The 22,090-nt window shown below is 43.3% G+C and overlaps 1 protein-coding gene and 1 long non-coding RNA gene across 4 annotated transcripts in view; one reads left to right on the top strand and one right to left on the bottom strand.

Moving 5' to 3' along the window:
- Nucleotides 1-22,090, top strand: part of BCR (BCR activator of RhoGEF and GTPase) — a 100,807-nt gene that overhangs the window by 46,539 nt on the left and 32,178 nt on the right. For both annotated transcript variants that reach the window (XM_005503892.4, XM_065033143.1), the window contains exons 2-8: nt 1,281-1,465; nt 11,496-11,600; nt 12,117-12,302; nt 15,935-16,042; nt 17,797-17,857; nt 18,702-18,754; nt 19,103-19,243. In XM_005503892.4, coding sequence (XP_005503949.1) covers nt 1,281-1,465; nt 11,496-11,600; nt 12,117-12,302; nt 15,935-16,042; nt 17,797-17,857; nt 18,702-18,754; nt 19,103-19,243 — 839 coding nt within the window. The remainder of the gene's footprint in view (nt 1-1,280; nt 1,466-11,495; nt 11,601-12,116; nt 12,303-15,934; nt 16,043-17,796; nt 17,858-18,701; nt 18,755-19,102; nt 19,244-22,090) is intronic.
- Nucleotides 1-22,090, bottom strand: part of LOC135575620 (uncharacterized) — a 106,788-nt gene that overhangs the window by 67,348 nt on the left and 17,350 nt on the right. Inside the window, exons 2-3 of one of the 2 annotated variants that reach the window (XR_010466725.1) lie at nt 5,191-5,325; nt 1,938-3,587 (exon numbers count right to left, since the gene is read on the bottom strand). The exons of the other annotated variant lie outside the window; for it this stretch is intronic. This is a non-coding gene — a long non-coding RNA (uncharacterized LOC135575620). Of the gene's footprint in view, nt 1-1,937; nt 3,588-5,190; nt 5,326-22,090 lie in introns of those variants that run through there. 2 annotated transcript variants of the gene reach the window in all.

Raw genomic sequence — 22,090 nt, 5'->3', positions numbered from 1 at the left:
CAAGTGAAAAACAGTTCTACTTGTGTTCGATTGTGAATTGAAGTGTGAATAGTTTTAAACTTATAGGACAAAAAAGCTCTTTTTTTAAACTATTTTTTGTGGCTTTGTCTTCCTTAAGGATCGCCTGCTACTGTAGAAGTGGATCTAGCTTATCTCCCTGTGGTTATTTTTCAGTTTTGGGATGAAGTGGTATTTTGTGACTTATAGCTGAAAGAGGAGGAGGAACTTTCCGATTCTGTGTTGAGTGGCCCATGTGCAGCTCTTGCTGTTACACACAGGACACTTCTGGGCAGTGTCAGGGGAAAGTGCTTCACAGACCCATGTAACTTGTATGTGAAGTTGTCTCCAGCTTCTCTCAGGCAAGGTGTGTGTGATGTGGTGCCACTGTACAGAAGGCAAATTTTGGTCCTCTGTGTATATTGATTTGTGCAGAGAGGTAAAAGACCTTTTAAGCTATGGTAGAGGGAGCTGCTCGGTGTGTGTTCATAATATAGGTTTTTTGCAGCCATAGCCTCTGTACACAGCTGCTAGAGCTACCAGAACCTATTTTGCTAGTCATCTTTCCTGCAGAAGTTCATAGATACCTCATGCAATAATGATTAATTTGACTCTTCATACCACCATCCCTTTTTGTTGGGTTTTGTGGGGACAGGAGTGGGAGGGAGCAAGGTGGTGGTTTATTCATTTGTTTAAGGAGTTAGTCTCAACATTGAGGAGAAGGGGCAGCCAATAGAAGATCTCTTAGGATTTTCTTTTGGCAGCAGGCCGGTTCACTTGACCTTTCTCTCCTAGTCCTCTTGTTCCTGAGAGGTCTGGAAAGAGTTATGGTTCTCCCCTGAGCTGTGTCTATTATCTGTGGTTGCTAAACTGGCAGGAGCATCATCTGTTCTTGTTCTACAGAAAAAACAGGGTCTGTTTCCCTAACCCGCTACATTCCTAAACCAAGACTGTGTAACTTTCATGGAGCCTGCAAAAAGATTTATTTTGATGCTAATGCTTTTGAAAGAAAACTTGAGGGAAGGAGCTGTAATTAAATGAACATCAATGTTAGATATTAGAAAGGACTTTACCTTTTAGGACTTAAAATGAGTGAATATTTGGTGACAACATGAGTTTAATTAAATTTATACCTCCACTTGATCTATATTTAACTACCACTGACTCTGGGTTTACTGGTAAGTGATCATGATAGCTGGGAGGCAGGCAGTGCCTTGGTTGACCAGCCTGTCTCCTGTCCAGCTTGACTCTGACCAAACAGATGTTTCTCCTGTGTTTTACAGATGCTTCGTTCAGTGGCACACCACCTAGCTATGCGTATGATGCAGACCGTGCTGAAGAACAGAGGCGACATCATGATATGATGCCCTATATTGATGACTCGCCATCATCCTCACCCCATCTCAGTTCCAAGAGTCGAGGCAGCCGGGACACTCTATCTTCAGGGTCTCTGGAATCTACAAAATCAGTGAGTCCTTTCCTCCCTTTTTGGAGTCAGCACAGCCTTGTGGGTTTGTAAGGGGTAGACTGGTTTAACAGGGAGAAAGACAGGGACTACCAGCACCATAGGACAGATTACCTGACGTAGTATAACAGTGTCTGATTGATCTTTATGCATTTAAAGCTAAATTGGTGCTTCTAGCTGATGCAAAGCCTGAACTTCAGGGGTGAGTGTTGTGTGTTTTAAGCTTCAGTTTTTCACCCTTTGTGAATTTGAGTGGAGAGAATTGGTGATTAATTGCTGTTGAGAGGGTCTCTAAATAACAGATGTTTTGGAAACAAGACTCTGGAACAAAACATCCTACATTTTGATGTTAATACATCTGTGCATGTGGGTTGTTGTTGCCTTTCCCAAGGAAAATAAGAGTTATTTTCAGGTAGGTTAAAGGCTTTTATAAAGCATCTAGAATACATAATAAGATCTGTTTCCTTCACCCTGTGAAAATGCAATAAGAGGATTTAAAAATGCCAGCTCTGGAGTATGGTGACTTTGGGTGGGAGATGGCCACATCTTATAATGAATTTGACTCTTCCGTTAATAGCTATTTATATAATCAGCTATGATAAAAAGTTCAGAAGGGACCACCCAGCCTGACCTGTGGTTTGATTTGGACTTTCAGGCTCTCTTGCTTTATTTTTGCTTCAGGTTCAATAGCATGGCTACAGCTTGGAACGTAAGAGAAATTCCTATTTTTGTTTTTTCAATAGTCTTGCTAGAGAGTCTGCTGCTTGCCATAGTAAATAACTATTGATTCTGCTGTTTTCGCAGTTAAAAATGTCTTGGTTTCAGTTTGTATTATCTGTTTGACTTTCAGCCTTTGTTTCTCTTTATCCTTTCCCTTCCTAGATTGTAGAGCACTTCAGTTCCAAGTTGCTGTTTCCCCAAATATCTTTGTCATCTGCAAACTTTTGGTTTCCCCAAGTCATTCATAAAAATGCTTAATAGCACAAAGACAACTGTCACTTCCTTCCTACTGTATTTCTAAGAAAGTGTAGCCAAACAATCTTGAATTCCCACATTGTAAATGACACTTGGAAATCTGTCATTTAAGTGGTTTAACTTATGTGTTTGCTTTATATTGTTCTGTCCTAGAGAGGGATGGATATTTTATAGGTATCAGTGTACATGTAAATGAACATCATCACCTTTATCAGTTTTATTTATCTTGCATCAAAATGATTTCAAGAGTCTGACAAGTTCCACAAACCATTGCAACTTAGCATTCATTTTATACATCCTTCTGTCACTCTGTATTGGTTAGTGCCATGTCATATGTTTTCTTACTTTAACTAGATGAATGTTAGGATAAGAAGCCTACTTGAGACAATGTTCTTTTTCTTCTTTCTTGTTTGTAAAAATGCATTGTCAAGATCTCTAAAGCATTAACAAGTTGTTGATGTTTATTTGTCTATGAAGCATCTAGTTAGCTGCTTATGCTTTAGTCTGTTAATTCTGAGATGCTTTTTTATTTCTCAAGATGAGAATTCTTGTGATCTGTAAGAGGCTTTTGAATGCAGAAATGATCGTTAGTAAATTCAAAAGCTCCAAGAACATTTTAATATTGGCTTGATTTGCAGGTTATGTTTCTCAGAATGAATGGAAAATGCTATGTGACTACATATGGCTGAGAGTTATCTTCAAAGAACCAGTTGTCTTTATGCCTGTGACTGGAGGCCTGGAATGCACACTGTCTAATATTTAATCTTGTTCTTTATTTGTTTAAATATTACCTCCTAAGCATTTAACAGTAGTTAATTTCAAAGTTACCCTAATAATGCTAGAAGGCTGCCTTCTTAAAAATAATTTTTAAGATAAATGGCTGCTTTCTTCTCTCTGACTACAAAAAGATGGTTTATGGCTTCCAAAAGGCAGTGGTGCCCTGATACAGATTAGACTTTTAATTGTGAACCTTAACCGCTTCAATTGATCCTGTCTGTAGTTAGTCCACAAATGATAATGCCATTCGTGAAAGATGGTCCGTGACAAGGAAGAAGAGACCGATTTTAATATGGTTGCAGTATTTCCCAACAAGTTAAACTTTCTGTCATCTCAATTTGTTAGATGGTGTTCACTGTAGTTATGTCTTCAGCTGTAGTGGAAAAGACATCAGTAACAAAATTAAGTGCTAAGGCAAGCACATAAAATGTGTTGGACCAGAAATAGCAGGATGTATGTCTTTTCTATTTTCTTTTTTACTACACTTAATTAGCAGAAAACATTTTCTGTTTACATGTGTTTGCTTTTATAGTTGTCTCCTTGCCCTTTCACTTCTTTCATAGGTGCCTGCAATTACTTTTGAAAAGTTTAGATGATCTTTATGAGCAGATTCTAGAAATCAACTGTTAATTGTATGTAACAGCACAACATGTGTGCTATATGCAGCACTTTGACAAATTATTAAGATTGTAAAGTCATTCAGAAGAAAGGACTGCGGTTATCCAGCCTTGCCTTGTGCCTATAGCGTTGTCTTGAATCTTTATGATAACTTTCAATTATGCAAGCATGTCCTATTTTGTCTATGGAGCTCCTGCATTGTTCAGTGTGTACAGTGAATGATACTCACTGGATTCAATATTTTATCTCTAGAGCTGTATGTACACCTGATTTACAGGACACTGCAAATTCTGCTCCAACTACAATACTGCTCATTTCCTTTCGGCGTGACCATTAACTCCAACTACAGTTGGAATGCTACTCAAGTCTTAATTATCCTTGTAATCTTCCTGTGAGATAAGAGGATGGTATGTTCACTAACCACAGGTAATCAAAGCAGATAGATTATAGGAAAAGCATCTGCTAATTCCAGGTGCTTAAAGTGAGATGCGTGATGTTCTGCAAACCACGTTCTAACTTTTAATATGGTTTTCCTCACATTTAAAGTAAAATCCCTTCAATTTTACTTGCAACCAAAAGTTAACAGCAGTCCAATCAGGCACCCAGAAAATGGAAAACATTGCAAACAATTGTTTGTATTTCCTAAGTAATTTGCTTAGCATCACATAGTCACAGCAGCATTCTGCTGTGATGTTCATCTGCCTTATCCAAGAGACCAGCCTTCCTCTTGGAGACTGGGTTGTTGCTATCTGGATGTTTATTGATGGCATTTTGCTCTGACTTATTTTGTGGGCTTGCTCTGGGCTTTGTATTTTTCTGCCAAATATTTGACTAAGCCCTTCCATCTCCTTAGAACAGCTCTAGCCTTTGGCTGGATAGTGCGTCAGGGTTCCACCTGCTCTGTCCAGCCACCACAAGGAAAGTGCAGAGTGGCAAAAGCAGTGTCTGGAAGGAAGGGATATCTCCTGGACTACCTGCCAGGGAGCTTCATGTTGTACCTCAGAGTGTAGGGTAAGCAACTTCCAGCACCTTCTATTCTGTGCTCTTGGGAAGTGAGGGCCACAACTGACTTCCAGAAGGTTTGTGGTGTTCTACACCTTGTCGTTTGGAATCTGTTTTTCAAGCCCACCTACCACCTGCATCATATAAGCAGAGGAAAGACGCTCATTGGTCTGCCTTCAAACTGTACCACTTCAGCCCCTCTTAGGTATTCATATTCCACCAGCTATGTGGGTGACAAGAGGTGCACGAAATATTAGTTTTTCCTGTGACCCAGAGAGGACATAATCAACATGGGCGTTTGTAGTGTGGATCTCAGCATCCCCTGACTTCTCACTCTTGTGGTAAGGAGGCCTTACCAAATGTTTGCATTGAGCAGGCTTGCTTGTACCCCCTCTTCTGGCTCTTCCACAATCTTGTGCTGAGCTGCTGATGCATGTCCTGGCATAAAGCCAATGCTTTTGCCAAACTTTGACGGTTGCTCTGAAGCAAGCCTACGAGACAAAGACGAAAAAGGAGAAATAGGTTCCACTTATGCGTAAGTTGTTTGTTTATCTAACTTGAGAAGTGATTTAATTTTCCTGAACCTTACTTTCTGTAACAGTTGAACTGTTGTGATTGAACTTTCCAAAAATTCTGGAAACCCGTCTTGGAAAATATCAGCTCAAATGCTTGCCAAATAAGACAATGCTGGTAGCTTCAGAAGGTGTCAGGCAGTGTTTGTAATAGATAGTGATGATTTCCTCCCAGAAAGAGAGAGAACGTGTCTGTCTTCCCCAGGCAGCTCGGGTGAAAAGTGGAGAGCATACCCGAGTAGGGTTAGAGGAGGACAGAGGCAGAGCTTGCTACGGTATTCTTGGAGCATAGGGAAGTGTTGGGTCAGCCAGAGAAGTCAGTGACTGGTACCCTTCACTAGAAGGGTTATTACCAAGAGTTTTGGAGTGAGTAGCTGGCAGCTTGGAGGCTAAAGAGTCTCAGAGAGGATGGGAAGCTTCTGTCATCATGATCCTATTGCTGCTGCTCACGTGGGGAGAGATTACAGCCATGGGAAGAGTATAGAAATAAGAAAGGCTTTTCAAGATCTGCTTGACAATGTAGCCAGGCTCCAAGATGGGGAGAGGGGTGTCTGCGGGGGTGGGTGCAGGGCAGCTGAGGGAAAGGCAAAGCTGGTTCCACCTCCCCCAGGAAATGGGGAGAGTCACTTCTCTAGAGTTTAGAGAATGAGTTTTTTCCTGAAGTAGATCTCTGCAATTCTTGTGTGGATCATGCCCAGGGATGCAGGAGTGCTGAAGCTGAGCAACTATCTCCTACCTTCTGTTCTCTTTGGAGGGGAAGCTGGATGGTACTTAGAGATTTCCAGGTAGAATTTTTCTTCCCTTTTTGGCACAGCACTGGCAGCCATTGCCAGTCCTCAGACCAGGTTCTTTTGTTGCCACTGTCTGCTGGCGGTGTGGAAAGCAGGCTGTGGCAGAGCAGGTCGTGGACTTTTCTCCTAGTTTGGTCCCAAGGAGGTCCAGAAAAGCTGACCTCCAAATCTACATCAATAAATGGGGTTACTGCTCTGTTTGGTACTACTTTTGCTAGCTTGTCCTTCCCTCTCCAGCATTTCCAAATCCTTTTCCTTTCTTCCTCTCAGTATGTGGGTTTGTTTGCTTTGTTTTGTTGTCACTTTCCCCTCACCACCCCCAACGGATGCAACTTTTCCTTTTTCTTCTCCAACTCTGCTGCTTAAGGGCTCTGCCTGAATGTACAGCCCTTTCTGAGGAGAGCTGGCGCACCAAGACTGATGTTATAAATAATGTTGGCTCCTCTCCCTGCTCCTTCCCCTCCCTGCATGAAGCATGATTGGCTTGATTACAGAATTTGCCCTGTTTAATATCACCAAGACAATGAGACACCTCCAGCCTGTTTAGCAGAAGCTTTCAAAGATATTTACACTTTAAAAATGGAGATGAATAGTGTTTCTCTTTTGTAGGCTGTCAGCTTCTCTATGAAATTCTGAGCTGTCCTTACGAGAAGCCTCTCCTTTGAACACATTCATTGCACAGCATATGAACACACTGTACCAAAGGAAGGTCTGAGAGTTAAACTGCCTTTTATACGCCCACTTTGAATCACTGATTCTCTTTACAGAGCTGCGCCAACAGCAACTGCTTTGCAAAATCTTGTGTGTTGTGGTTTCTCGATTCTTAATCTGTGTTCTTCTAACATTTGCAAGAAAACAATTATTGCTGATAATTTAAACAACAACCAGAAAGCCCTGACTTCTTTAAACAGTCAGGAAGAGCTGAATCTGTCTAATCCTTGAAGCTGGTGAATCTCAGGCTTGCAGTAATTCAATACAACATGCAATGCCAGCCTGGTTAGTAAACTAAAGTACTTAGGCTGATAAGCTGTAAACACATTGAAAACATCCATGGCTCAGGGCCCGGGAATGCATGCTGTCTAATGTCACAGCTTCTAACCACTCAGACTAGCCTTGGTTCAGGATGCAAGGATTGCAGTTAGGACTGTGACTCAGTCTTTTGGTTTTTAAGTCTTTGGAATAGCAAGAAGCACCACCCAGTTGAGAAGAAAACACTGGAACCTTATAGGCATGAAGTACCTGTGAAACATTTATAATTTATACTGCTTGCCACCTTCCTGTTTGTTTTTGTTTTTTTTTTTTCTAATGTAGTTCATGAGGAGTGGGAGCAGAGCACTAATTTCTTGCTTGTTCAGAACTGGCTGGGTGTTGCGTCCTCACAGCTCCCATGGCAGATAGACAGGAATGCTTAGGCTGCTGCCCCGTCATAGTCTTGTCAGATAGATTTATTCTGAAATGTGTGGGTAGAGAGGTAGCCAGAAGATGGAAGGGCAGTGGAGAAAGGTTAGAAATAGATGCTGGTGTCAGAGAGGCAGGGACAGAGTCAGAACATGAAATACTGGTCAGGCTTGTACAAGTGAAAAACGGGCTAACCGAGCTGGGTAGGAGGTGTGGGGCGGACTGCTGACCACCTGGCACTCCCTGCTGAGTGGCTGGAGTTTGCCAATACAGGCTGCTCCCACATCCTGCTGGGAGCATCCCATCTGCACTTTGGTTAATAGGTGTATTTTTCCCTAGCTAATGCGCACTGGTAGACATGGTACCAGCTCCTCCCCTTGCCACAAGCAGCTCAAAGATTTCTGACTGCTTATTTCTCACCAGGCTAGGGGAAAGTAGCCCTCAGCCTTGGCAGGTCTCCCTGAACTGGTGGGGAGCTGGATACTTACACCCAGGATGTTCCCTCTCTTAACTGCCCTTCTGCCTGGAGTGCAGAAACAGGGCAGTCAGTGAGGCTGTTGTGGTCACAGCATTGCACTTTGTTTCTCTTTTTGCCAGAAATGTCAAAGCAGAAAGTGCCATTGGCACTGAGTGCCTCACATCTCGATGTGCTGTAAGGGGAGAGGGGAAGGACAGTCTCCCACTATCTCTGCCTGCTAATTGTTCTGTTTTGTTTTGGTTGAGCAGGTGAGCCCGTTCCCAATTCTGTAAGTGAGGAATGTTGTAATACCAAACAATAAACTTGCTCCTCTTCTTCCTGATGTTGGCACCAGCTCCCCATGAATATTTCAGTCCCGGAGTAAGTTTCATAACACGTGTGACTTAAAAAGCACCCTGAGGCTGAAGAAGCACAGGGCTGTTTCCCAGATGTTCATCTAGCAGCAAGAGCTGCGGCTCAGTGCGGCCCCAGATGACATTGTCAGAAAAGGCCTCTCTCAGCAGGAAACTCTTGTCAGGGCACCGGCTCTCAGGAGGAAGCACAAGTGGCAGCACAATGCAGTCAGCAGCACCACAGTGTTGTATTGATCCCTGATGCAGCAGGAGCAGCAGGAGATGGTATTTTCACATATGAGAAATCTGTATGTAAATTTGAGGTACTGCATTGGAAACCTTGTGATATGCTGTGTGATTATTGGATAAACTCCCCTGTGGGTTTCTTCAGCAACTGCTGTTCTGTACCTTAAAGCAGCCAGGCCCTGCCCTGTCTGGTTGCATCTGAGGCTATAGTTTTGCAAGTGTCATGCTTGGAAAATGCCCCTGTTAAAAAGGGTTAGGACAATACCATGGACTTTGCAAAGTGACCTTGTGGTAATGGCCAGGACGGAAGGCCTCTGGTGTGTCCTGGGAGATGTTTGTCTCTCTGAAAGCACATCTCTTTTAAAGAGAGGAAATTAACATTCAGGCAGAAAAGGCTGCCTCTGTCAGCTGATGGTGCCCAGCAAGAACTGGCTTGTACCTTAAAGCTTTTATTTGTGAAGAGGGAAACTATTCTCAGTGCTCTAAGGAGAACTGTGTGCCACTGTCGTGATGGGGAAGTTTGAATAATTTAAATAACTTGTCATTGTATGCTGCTCTTTACAGATGTTACAAACATACCCAGCTGGTTTTTAAATCCTCAGCTCCTCCAAGAGAACCTGCTAAAGATAATTATAGCACTGTGTCAATATTGACCAGTTACCTCATCCTCAGCAGTGGGGACTTTGGAGCACTGTTAGTTTTTCTCAATGCTTCTTTGTAGAGCTGTATTTTTCTTTAGTGAGTGTTTTAAGAAATCTTTGGAAACCAAGAAGAATTGTGTTTTTCTTGCATCAGGGCTGCTGGGAGCTTCACGCAGACAGCTACATCGCTGCCCCTTCAGATGAAGGCAATCTTTGTTGAACACCTTGGGGCTGTTTGTCTTGATTATATGTATGTACCGTGCCTTAGAAAATTGGCCATGAGGCAGACATCAGGGCACTACTGGTACAGAAATCATAAGGAATGGTCATAATGTTGCACGTTTCTGCTTGAGCTGTAACAGGCAATCGCGCCGCTGCTCTGTAGGTGCACAGAATCTGTTGCAACATTCATTTTACCATGTAGTTTGTCACTGGTGCTTTTCTGAAATCTTCTGAACACGGCTGCTGAATTACTAATTCCTTGCTTCTTTGAGATGCCCTCTCAAGATTTTAAAAGGCGCCGTGTTTCTTACGGAACCTCACTGAAGGGTGGGCTGCAAAGACGAGTTCTTCTTTCCACACGGCACCTGATGCGCCTGTAAATTTTACTCATTTCCTTAGAACAGCTTCTGTCTGCCACTTTAAGAGGTGATGGCGGTATTTGACACCTCACAAAATTTTTCTGAAGTAGTTGCTGCAAGGTCTGTTAGCCTAGAAAACAGCATGTGAATTTAATGAAAGCATTCAAAAATCAGGGTGGTTATTGGTGAGACTGAATCCAGAAATATCTGGGAGCGTGAGGATTCGTTTCTTTCTTTGTGTGGTGCGTAGGCTGAAAGGCACATTCAGAGTGTGATAGTTACTGTAAGCTTACCTATAGTCAAGATACCTTCTCTCCATAATGAACCTCATATATATACATCTGCAGGGTTCAAAGCATAAGACCCTAAAGTAAATGTAGCTTTTTTTGTCAGCTGTAAAAGGGCTTTGTGTTCAGCCAACAGAGTGGAGCATACTGCTATGCTTCCTGACCCTCCTGCTGCTGAAATCAATAGGTGAAGATTCCTTTGGATATTAAGAGGAGGAGAATGGACTCCCAAACAACCTACACAAAGCCCTTGGAAAGTATCTACCCTTTCAGATCCAACTGCTGACTTTATTCTTAGAGACATTTAACAACATAAAAAGGTTGCAAGAACTGTAAAAAGCCATTTCTGTGAGTGACAGACATAAAAAGAACTGGAAATAAGATTCTGTAAAAGGAGGGTGTTTCTCATTATTTAGAACATTCATTGTTTGGCCACATTTTTTTCAGAGTTTATGGAAATATTCAATTTTACTTTATCAAGTTAAACATTTTTCAGGTAACGGTTTTGAGAGGAAGGGTAATTGAAATTCAACAGAGGGGATTACTGCTGCTCTTAGCACTTGATATTAGTCTTCCCTTGATATGTACATTTTCTCATGAACGTATTATTTTTTTCTGTCTTTCTTCAGCTGTTTCGATAAGAACTCCTTCATGGAATCCCAATAAGAAAATCAGCATGTGCGTTCCAAGCGGTGCTGATTATTCCATCCTCTAACTAAAAATAGACATTGTGCGAGCTGGCACTGAAAAATAATTTAGTGAACAGTAGAGAGTGGGAGAAGGAACAGCCATCTTGACAACGTCAGCCTGAAACTGCTGTGTATTCATGCGCATCTGTGTCGATGCAGGGGAAGTGATTCTGTTTGCTAGAGAAACATGGGGAAAGATCATAGAGAACTCTTGTGGGAGGAGGGAGAGAACTGCACACGACCAGGGGTCCCTGAGGTTTCTTTAGGAGGATCAATTCTGAATTTTTAAGTTCTGTGTTTTGAATTTTATGAAGAAGTCTGGGTACCTAATTTAGGCACCAAAGTGGGATGACTAAAGTGAGCACCTGCAAATAGTCTAAGTGACATCAGTTGCTGGTAAATAAAACATTTCTTTCGTGTTCTATGTTTACGTGTTTCTAGAATGAGAACACTGAGCACAAGTGGATTTTTTTTGCTTGGTTGGTTTTTTTCAGTCTAAAAGTAAGCAAAAAAACCCAAAGTATGCTACAGTCAGCTGAATGGTACCTTGTACTCTCCATCCTTATTCTTGTTTTTTTTTCTTGCCCCCTCCTTTTTTCCCTTTGTTTTTTCTTTCACTTTTTTCTCCTTAACAACTTCTTTGTAGAGTGAGCCGGACCTGGAGAAAGGCCTGGAGATGAGAAAATGGGTCCTGTCAGGAATCCTGGCCAGTGAGGAAACCTACCTGAGCCACTTGGAGGCTCTGCTGCTGGTAAGCGCTGCTGGCAGATACCATTTCAAACAACGGTACTTGAATTTTCACTGCTGCATCCACCTGAAGTTTCCCAGAACTTCACACGCTGTGACTTACAAGTTGCTGGGTGCAAAGGGGTATCTGTTACTGCTCCAGTGGAGAGTGAGAGGCTTAAACAAAGGACTGGATATGGCACAACCAGGGAGTTGTTAGTATAGTAGTATCCAGAAGCCCTGTCTTTCAGTATCCTGTGCTAATTATTAGACACGTTGCTGTACAGTTGGACAGAGATTAAGGAAATGGAGTGCAAAGGGATTTTAATCACACCATTAATATCCTGGGAAAATCTACCTACCAGAGGTGGCTGATGCCCATGAGAGAATTTGTTAATGTCTGCCTTTCAGGAGTTGTGTGAATGCAAATATCACGTATTAATAGGATGAAAAATTACTCTCTGGAGGGATGTGTTGTAATGTGGCAAGTGTGAATGTACTTGGTTTGCATGATAACGATTTCCTTCATTCCTCATTTCAGCCTATGAAGCCTTTGAAAGCAGCTGCCACCACCTCTCAGCCTGTGCTGACTAGTCAGCAGATTGAGACAATATTCTTCAAAGTGCCTGAGCTCTACGAGATCCACAAAGAATTCTATGATGGGCTCTTTCCCCGAGTGCAGCAGTGGAGTCACCAGCAACGTGTAGGGGACCTCTTCCAAAAGCTGGTGAGTCAGTTACCATCACCAGAGCTTCTGTACCTCTCATTTATCTCACAGGTGCTGGTATGATTTCCTTTGGTGGCTAGACTGAAGGGATGAAAGCCCATAGCTGGACTAGATCAGAGGCTTCTAGCTTTGCATCAGTGCAGCGAAGGGCCTAAAGCAAAAGTGGCTGTTTCATAGCCTTTAATTAAAGACTCAAGCAAACTATGCTACTGATTCAAATGAAATTTCACAGAAATGTAAAATCTCTGAGGTGTCTTCCTTGCTTTAGAGGAAGATGGGAGAATGGCAGTATTAAAATGGTACTTTTTCAACACTGACATCTAAGTATTTCTCATTACTGCTGAACTCCCTCACACATACTTCCTTCTCTCTGTGGTGCTTTCCTCTATCTTGCACCCATTTTCTCTGATGTATGGTTATCACCTTTGGCTTTGCTTTTCTACCACTGTCCTGGCGTCGACATTCCCCTTGCTGCTATGCTAATGCAGTCAACCAGCTGCTGAGAACCTTCCAAGCAACCTCCACAAAATAATCTGAGTGCAGAACAGGACAAGGACATTTACAGCATATTCCTGAGGCTGAACTAAAATTGCTGAGTTTCTGAGCCAGATGACAAATTGCTTGCATTCTACAAGGTTCCTTTGGCCCCTTTAGCCTCTCCCCTAGCATGTGCAGAGAGCAAAGGATTAAAGAAGCTGTTTTTTCCTTTTTAGAAAAGAAAAGAATCTCTGCATTCCTGAGGTGCCTCTGATTCTTGGGGTAGGAGTGACATTCCAGTGAGGGGTTTATTGGATGGGGAGTGCACTTTACCAAGGTCACTCAATTGTTAGCAGCTGTGTAGCCCAGCGCCAGCCCCATCCGATGTGGAGCAGGGGGAGGTGTGCCTGGAAGATGATGTTTTCCATGCACACCAGCAGCTCAAGATCAAAATATGGGAATCTGCTTTTCACTGCCAGCGTGTTTTAGCCAGGAAGGGTCAAGTTGGTGTCTTGGTGAGTAGTTCATGGTATGCAGTTTGAGCAACTGGTTTAAGACAAGACCACCTGCTGCTGGTTGCGGAAGCAAAGATACAGAAGGCTGCTGAAAGTGGAAGTTTCACAAACTGTATGGAAAGTGTAGTGCAGCAATGAAGACGGCACTAATTGAAGACGACCAGGATATGTTCTTTACCAGTGCTGGTTATTGAGCAAGCTTTGACTCACTGTATGGCTGCGTAGGCCTTTGGTTAAGACCGTTTCTTGCTGATGGTGATCGCAGGTCCAGGAGTGAAGCCCTTCTGGCACGCTGGTTTTGTGTTCTCCAGATTTTTGTGTGTTTATAACAGAATTGCTGATTTTGTTGGATTAGTATTGGAAGCAAAGGAGCAAGTTGCCCTTGTGCAGGAAGCTTTGAGCTAGCTTAGTAGTTTCAGTTTCTGGTGGTTTGGTACAGTATCAGTGGGAATTGTGAACTCTCTGCTGGAGGAGATAAAGCTAATAATTCTTGGCAGGCTGTGGGGAGCAGCTAGATGAGAGACATGGCAAGAACATCAGGCATTGCAAGGCATCTATACAGGATGTACATCAAATCTTTTGGAGCAAACTTGTGGTCATGTCATGCAATCTGATGATAAACACTGGAATCCTTGTTATTATCCTGAGGTCCCTGAGGATATTAATTTTCTTTAATATCATACAAAACAAAGCACCGTAGATTGAAGTTACAGATAGTGCATGCAAGGAGTCTTAAAATCTTATGCCGTCTGGCACAAAGCACAACCCATTTACAACATCAGTGACTGTTATTCCACCTTTTTCCTGTTGAAACTAAGGAAAAGAAAAAAAGAGACGCCAGGCATGTGGGAGTGAAATGTGCTTCTCATTTTTGGGGAATAATTTGCATGTATTTTTTATAACAAGAAAGGAAACACTTTCAAACTGTTTTTAGAAATTAAGAAATACTTAGCAAATATCATCACTGATAGTTTTCAGGAATGGAAAATATCTTAACCAAAAGCCAGTTATTTCTGCCAAAGCTTGCTTGATTTTTAGTGTGTTCTTTTTAATTGGAAAAGAAAAAACTCAAACCAGCATGAAAACTATGCGAGCTTTGATTGGAAGCTCAGTTTTTAATGAAAAAGATGTTTTTGTGAAAGCATGTTTAGAGGACAAAAATGAAAGCTTAGAAAGACTACTCAGAAGTAGCAGGAAATGAAAGAGCCACGCAGGAATGGAGAAACTTTAAAGCTCTGCCACGCTAGCTGGCATCATCTAAACCTGAATGTCATAAGCCCCGCAAATGATCAGTAGCTCTGACAGCAGCTTCTTCACAAAACTGTGCCCCAGTGGCAAATACAGATCTTATTCTTTCCACGTTGCTGAGGCCAGGTCATCCCTGGTGTGAGCACGGTTTTCTTCAGCTTCAGTCAGAACTGTGTTATTTTGTATGAGGATTGAGACTGGTTCCTGATCTTTCAGTAAAGTGTGCCCTAGGAGTGCAAGTGTGCTTGCTGTTTCTTAGCCTCTGTTAGCTACATAAATTTGTGCAGGGAATGTTCTCCTGAGAATGGCTTTTTCTCTTCCATCATCCCTTGCACAAAACTCCATAGAGAATGGGGAACACAATGATTATGAGAGAGCAGGAGAGGAAAAGAGCCCTGTCTGTGGGAAAGTTAACTGTTCTGCCTGTTGCATATCTGGGCAGAAGTGTCAGGGAAGTTGCAGAAATAATAAGGTAAGTGCAAGCTCTTCTGGTAACAAACTTCCCTTTAGTGGGGCGTTTCACAGCACTCCAGCAGCTGGCTCACTGCTGACCATGCACTTGCAAGCATGTTCAAGCAGCTGAGGTGTTTACAGCACCGCTCAGGTAGCTCTGCAACACAGAACCAGCTCTGCAATTTAGACAAGCTCGGAAGCTACGCAGGGATTTCCTGAGCTGGATCTTACATTCTCTGGCATGAATATGGCTGCAATTCCTATGTCAGCAAATAGGGTCAGTGCTAAGACTCAGAAATAATAATGGCTTATTACTGCACTCCAAGGCCTTCATCTGCACCAATTGCATATTCCTTCTGCTGGAAAAACTGCCAGTTTCTGTCACCTAGTGCTGCAGTCACTGCCCTCCGAACAGATTGTACTCCAGATCTCTCTTCTGTATTTTAAGTACTCTGCTGTCCTTATAGTGATGTTCAGTAATGCAGATACAGGTTAATATCTGGGTTTGATTTAGTGTGTCCATTATGAAAAGTCAACAGGTTTCTTACTGGGGTTGCATTTGTGCTCAGTCATTCCTGTCTGATTCATATTTTGTGGCAAATAGCCAGCAGCTCCAGTTACATCAGTGAGCTAAAATATTAATAGCTATCAATCTGGCAGTTCAGAAGGGAAAAATAAATGGCAGTAACAAGGATGTGTCATTCTCACAGGCTTCCACATCCTTCACAACTTGTTCAGGAGAGACAGAACTGGGTGCATGGGAGCGCCTGCACTGGTTAACCAGAGCTGACAGGTCAGAGATGTCTTTCTGGGCCTGTTTAGCATTCCTTGTGATTCTTTGGCATGAAGGAACATGACCTGATCGTTAGATACTGACGCTGGCCATCCCAAACCGTTGTCTTCCCCAGCATTTATTTTGTTTTGTTTTGCTTCCTGCAGGCCAGCCAGCTGGGAGTGTACCGGGCCTTTGTGGATAACTATGAAGTTGCTATGGAGACAGCAGAGAAATGCTGCCAAGCCAATGCTCAGTTTGCTGAAATCTCTGAGGTAATGTCACGGTATTCAGACACACGAGCTGTCTGGTTCTGACTAACACCCTGCGATGTCACTCCTGTCTGTCCTCTAAGTATCTTTGCAGCCCTGACTTCTGGAGGAGCTGGGAGCTCCCATAGACTCACTGCTTCAGCTCATGTTCTTACAGTGATTTATACTTTGGGCTAACTGAGGTTATCACACAAACAGTCTTTACGTGCTGTCCTTACTCTGGGAATCTTGTAAAAACTGGCATTGCTTTGAACTTCAGCTCTGTGCCATCTTCATGCATTTCTAGAAGGGAAGGGTTGTATTTGAGCTTCTCAAATATTTCTCTTGCTAATGATGATGCTGACTGTGGTGTAAAAAGCCGTCCTTAACAGCTCGTATTGTGGTTGTCAGTGGAATTGCAGGCTTCAGTAGCATGGAGGGGAGAGGGTAGCTCTCCATTTAAACAGGCAAGTGCGTCAAGCGTAATCTATAATATTATCTATAGGGCTGCTCTGATTTCCTGTCTTTAAGAGTAGTACTTTGTGTCAAAGCATTTGTAATACTTTTTCAGGCTTCCCAGGCCACCAGCTTTGCCTGTAGTGCACGGTCTCATTGACTCTTTGTATTGTAGTGATTATATCTTGAAGAACTCAGTAGCCAAGAAGACATGAACTTCGAACTTCATATGTGTGTCCTTAAAAACAAGAAGATAAATAATCTGAGCTGAAAAATACTGGGGGTGTTTATTGCTCTGAAAAAACTCCTGAGCACATTGAATATTGCATGTTCCTTTGTATTTTTATGGTAAAGAAGTAAAAACATGTTCCCTCTGTGAAATGAGGGAAGCAAGGCTTGCCTTTTGGGATCTGCTCTACAAATGTTTTCTTTTTCTCCGTTTTCTGACAATTTTCCCCCAGGATCTGGTCCTTTGCCTGACCACTTCTGTGCACTACTGGTGTCAACTCATTAGCAAAGTAGCTTCCCTGGTGCTTACTTTCCTATCAGTACTCAAATGCATTCCATGGACTTTCCAATTTATTAATAGCAATATGTAAAGTTAGTATTATGCTAGTTGCCAGAAGACAGAATAGAGATTAAGGCCCCAGGGTCCTGGGCTCTGTGTGATTGCTACCCCTTGGTTTTGCTGTTTTCTGGAGGGTGATTCTGAAATCATGCTAATATCTGCTGGTTTTGGAATGATGATAATTTTGGATTTGTGTCTGGGTGAGGATTTCAGAGCTCAGCACATTGATGCATATAGCCTCACAGTCCATGTGCAAAGAGAAGAGTCACAGGTATTGTTCCTTTTCTGCCATGAAAGATTGCTGACTTGTCCAAGGCCACCCAGCTCTGAGTACAGGTATAAGGAAGTATAACCTGGGGGCATTAAATCCCAATGCTGTACTTTATTTATTGGTGGTGTACATGTGCTGTGACAATGGCTGCATCCTTATGGACATGCCTTTCTCCTGCAGGTGACTTAAAAACTCCACCATCCCTGTGTTGCTGTAGTAGGTTCCGTGCTTTACTACATCTCTATTGACATGCACTCCTAAGAAAATTGCTTTGTCTTTGAGATGTATGGGTGCCTGTGACATGGAAGTGGTGGATTTACCAAGAAGAAAAGCATATTTTTGCTTCACTGACTTGAACTGTGATAGAACTGTCCTCCATTTGCACTTAGGCCCTCCCTCGGAGGAGCAGATAGTCTCTTACATTTCCATGTGATATTTCAGTGTGGTCGACTGTCTGCTACATGGGTTTTCTTTTTCTTATAGAATCTAAAGGCTAGAAGCACAAAGGAATCTAAAGATCAGACGACGAAAAATTCCTTGGAAAGTGAGTGATCCATGCAAAGGAGACTGTGGTTTGTCAGGACTGTGGGGCGGCTGTTGCCAAACCTCCGCTCTCCTTTTTCCTTTGTAAATGCTGGAAGGTTATAGAGTCTCTGCTGGCTCTACCTGGGAAATCAGTTCCCTTTTGCTAAATAGCAAAGCTTGTGCATAGTAAGCTGCATGCATGCATGGGGAAAAAAAAAAACAGGCCAACCAAAGGACTGCTGTGATTTTAAGAGAACGCCTGCTGCCCGGTGATAGCACAAATGCAATCCTAGCAGTTATTGTTATGTGGTTTTTGCCCTGTGGTAGCTTGTGTAGAGCCTGGTCAAGATCAGGTTCTATGGTGCTTGTCTCTATAAACACAAGTAGAAGACAACCCATGTTATAAGAAGGTTCCATATTCACTAGTAAAAAAGCCAATCCCCTTCTTCTTTTGGCCTGTTACCGGGATTTGGAAGCACTCTACACGTCATGCTGAAGGAGGGGTGCACTGCCGACCTTTCAGGGACCTCCTTGGCAACTTCAAGAGTGCAAGGCCCGATTCCGAGCAGGGGGCCATGCTGTGCGCTGTTGTTCCGTATGACTTTGTGTGCTCCTCGTCCACTGCGGCAGGGCGTGCTCACAAGTGGGCGTCTGTTTGCTGTGGAGCATGTCTGTTTCCTCTGGGTGTTCATGGGTGTTTTGTTGGCTGTGCAGCACATTAACCTTAGAGAAGGGAATTTTCCGGTAGTTCATTGGTTAATAAACCTGTGCCTGCACATGCAGTTGCATTGGACAAGTTGCTCTGTAGGGGCTGTATTAAGGTACCTCTTCCTTATCTTCCTGTTGCTTTTTTTTTTTCACAGCTCTATTGTACAAGCCAGTGGATCGAGTGACTCGCAGCACACTTGTCCTGCATGTAAGTATCTGAAGGGTGCTTTTCAAACTCTAGGCCCCTTTCCTATTTTCTTTACCCTTCAGGTTTTCCATGAAGCTGCAGGACTGCAAAAATAAACCCACCGTGTTGCATAAGAGCCCCTTCCCTTTACACTAAGGGGTGGGAGTCCATAGGTAGGACCCTGCTACCTCTTCAGCGGTGTTAACCAAGAAATGCGGAGTATTATCCTCTTTCTCTAGAGATAAAGCTCTAGTCTAATCTGCAAGAAGAGGCTGGAGTATCTTGTCCTACAGCTCTAGTTAGGGGCCCTCAGACCCTTCTGCTTTCCAGTGCTGCTCATGGTTCTGTTCTTTGTCTTCCTGGTGTCAGGATTTGCTCAAACACACTCCAGTGAGCCACCCAGATCATCCACTCCTGCAGGATGCTCTGCGGATCTCGCAGAACTTCCTCTCCAGCATCAATGAGGAGATCACTCCTCGTCGGCAGTCCATGACTGTGAAGAAGGGGGAGGTGAGTCTTCCTGCTTTCATTATTTCTGTTTCTAAATACTGGTTGTGCCCTTTAACTAGGAAGTTACGCTGTTAATTCGTTGTTTGCTAAGATCCAGTTCATGCAGCATCCTTGTTCTCTAAAGTATGTCATACAGCTCCACTGTTTTCTGTTTGGAAAAGTTTGGAAACCCAGAGTAAAGGTGTAATTGGAGTTTTGTCCTTAGCATTGTTATAGTAATGCCTCATAATTTCTATGAGGCATATTGCTATGCACTAAATGGCTTTATATTTTACCTGCAAACTGAAAACAAACAGGAAACCTGCGAGGAGAAAAAGGTGAGGAAACATCAGAAATGATAAAAGATTAGGAAAAGCTGTTTTTCAGAATCTTCGTTCTCACCATAAAACTTACTTTTTGCATCCTCATCTCTAAAGAAGAGTGTTGTAAATAGGACTAGGAAGCAAAACAAATGGAATGTGTTGAGAAAGCCAAGGGAGGTGATTGACTCTTAAGAGTGTAATATAACTTATCTTAGCTCTGCTAGAAACTGGACTACACCCAGAAAGTTCGAAGATGTGTAGTCCCTTTACCTGTGTGCAATGTTGTGCAAGGAGGGTGTAGAGCTACGCAATGGTAATGTCCTGCATGCTTGAATGGGCTTGATTCATCTGCCTCATAATTTCATTAGAAAGCAATTCAGTCCTTCCTGATGAGGGAAGGCCCAGGCTGACAGAAGTATTAAGAGAGAAGGATGGAGGAGATTGGACAAAAGAGAGGTACAGCTCAGGTGGTGTATGTGTAAGAGGAACTGTGGCAGCATGCCAGAGACACTGGCTGATCAAAAGTGACCCAAATTACCCTGTACAAAAGCATCTCTTACAAAGCCTAGGAGATTGTTAAGATACCGTGAGCTTTTGTGATGTATTCCCAAATCCTGTTAGCTAAACATACTTGCTTTTAGCTGTTAAACTGATTTTCAGCTGATGAAGATTTGCTAGAAGCTGCAGTACTGGGAATTTGGTGCACTTTGTCCTGCAGGTCTTGCTCATTGTGTCATTTTGTCAACTGAGGAAGTCTGCAGCTGAGAAAAGGGCGGGCTGAGCAATTGGAGGCTGAGGTAGAAGCTCAGACATCAGTCACCAGGGCCTCAGCGATAGATGGCCTCATTAAAGTGGATGCTGATTGAGTTGTGGCAGAAATCGCAGGCTAAAATGCCCCCTTGCAGGGGAGGGAGCATTTTGTGTTCTCTGGTTGTCTGTCAGCATCTCAATGAGGGATGCAGGCTTTGAAAGGTGTCATGCAGAATCCTAATGAGGTACCAGAGCCCAGGCAGAGGGGCAGGCTCAGGAGGATGAATCCTGATGACCCCTGTTTGGAGTGGTTTATTTGTCACATCTTAAAAAGCAGGAAGAGGAGGCTTGTCAGGATTGGGCTCAGCAGGCCTGTTCACACTACCACTGGTTCTGCAGCGACTCCATGTATGATATGGGGAGGGAAAGAAGGGGAGATATATCCCAGGGACAGGGCTGTGGGTGTGCTGGAGAGGACTGGGAACCCTTTGTGCTCTCCCTCATTGCACACAGCTTGCACTGAGCCCAGGGAAAAAAAGAACTTGCTTCTGATGCTTCTCAGAGTTTGTTTTCCGCTCTGGAAATCTGACGGTGGATCCTTTCTTTAGTCATTTGGCAGCAATATCCCACTTTTTTCAATGTGGTAATGCCTCAGTTGACACCGCTCTGTGTCTAGAGAGTAGGTATGTTCACTCTCTGCATAGTAATCCAGAGACACAAGTCTGCTCCCAGCTACTCCATGTGGGTTAGTGATGGTTGTTCCTTCCTACAAGCTCCTCAGCTTAGGGTCATAGCTGGGTTTTGTTTATGCTTGTAAATCTTTCCTTTTCTACTTATCCTTTCCTCCCACTCGCCTTGCTTGTGCTTCCCCTAGGGTGGCAGGACAGTGTGCAGTTTGCATCTCTTAATTGACTGCTCTCAATGCAAAATGCCTTTTTTATTTTAATGAATCACCAGCTTCCTTTGATGGCTTTTTTTCATTATTTGTCTTCCTCCCATTGAAATTTCCTTGGTGGAAAGGAAGGAGGGAAAACAGCCCTTTCCCCTCATGTATTGCTTAGGTGCTGATCTCAGTTATCTTTTTTTCCCAGTCCTTGCCTTTTATGTGCAATATTTTTCCCCTTTGAGTGTGTCGTGGGGAGGAGTCAAATCTCCTTTGCCAGCCTCTTGCTTCAGCTCCTTTTTTCAGGATTGCTTTGAACTGGGGAAAGCAGCCAGTTGTTAATCTCCGTAGTGACAGGCTGCTGAGGAGAGGAGTGCAGGTCAGGAGAGAATACGGGCTCATCAGCTCAGTATTCCTCCTTTTTGCTAAAGGTGATTCCCTGCTCCGGGAGCATTGTCCTTCCGGCACACCACCCCCTTGGTTCTGTTTGGCTCAGTAGGCTTTTTCCTAATTCTAGAATTACGCATGTAAACTGCAAATTTTCTGTGATGTGTAGATCTGGTTTAATTTGCTGGGTGGAATGAGATTTCAGATAGTGCAAGGAGGTAGGAGCAAAGGGAGTAAAACCATTCACCAGAGGAACAGAAAGGGCTGCAACAGGGAAGGCAGTGTTGGTGGGTTAAACCTATGAACACATAGTCTGATCCTTGCTGCCTGCCAGGCTGACTGTAGCTGCTCTTCTCTGCTCTGCGGTTTGCTGAGGGCTGTTGTACAGGAGAGCCAGGAGAGCACCAGCCCTAGGCTGGCAGCACAGGGGAGTCAGGAGGGCTTAGGTGGGCTTTTGGATCTGTTTCCATTAAGCCTGATCTGCTGCATTCTCTTGCTCCTTCCTTTTCTTTCTACTTCTGTGTT

Source organism: Columba livia, chromosome 17 (genome assembly GCF_036013475.1).
Source record: "Columba livia isolate bColLiv1 breed racing homer chromosome 17, bColLiv1.pat.W.v2, whole genome shotgun sequence".
Classification (NCBI taxonomy): Eukaryota; Metazoa; Chordata; class Aves; order Columbiformes; family Columbidae; genus Columba; species Columba livia.
The sequence above is the reverse complement of the archived record's forward strand: the minus strand, read 5'-3'. Positions and strand labels throughout refer to the sequence as shown.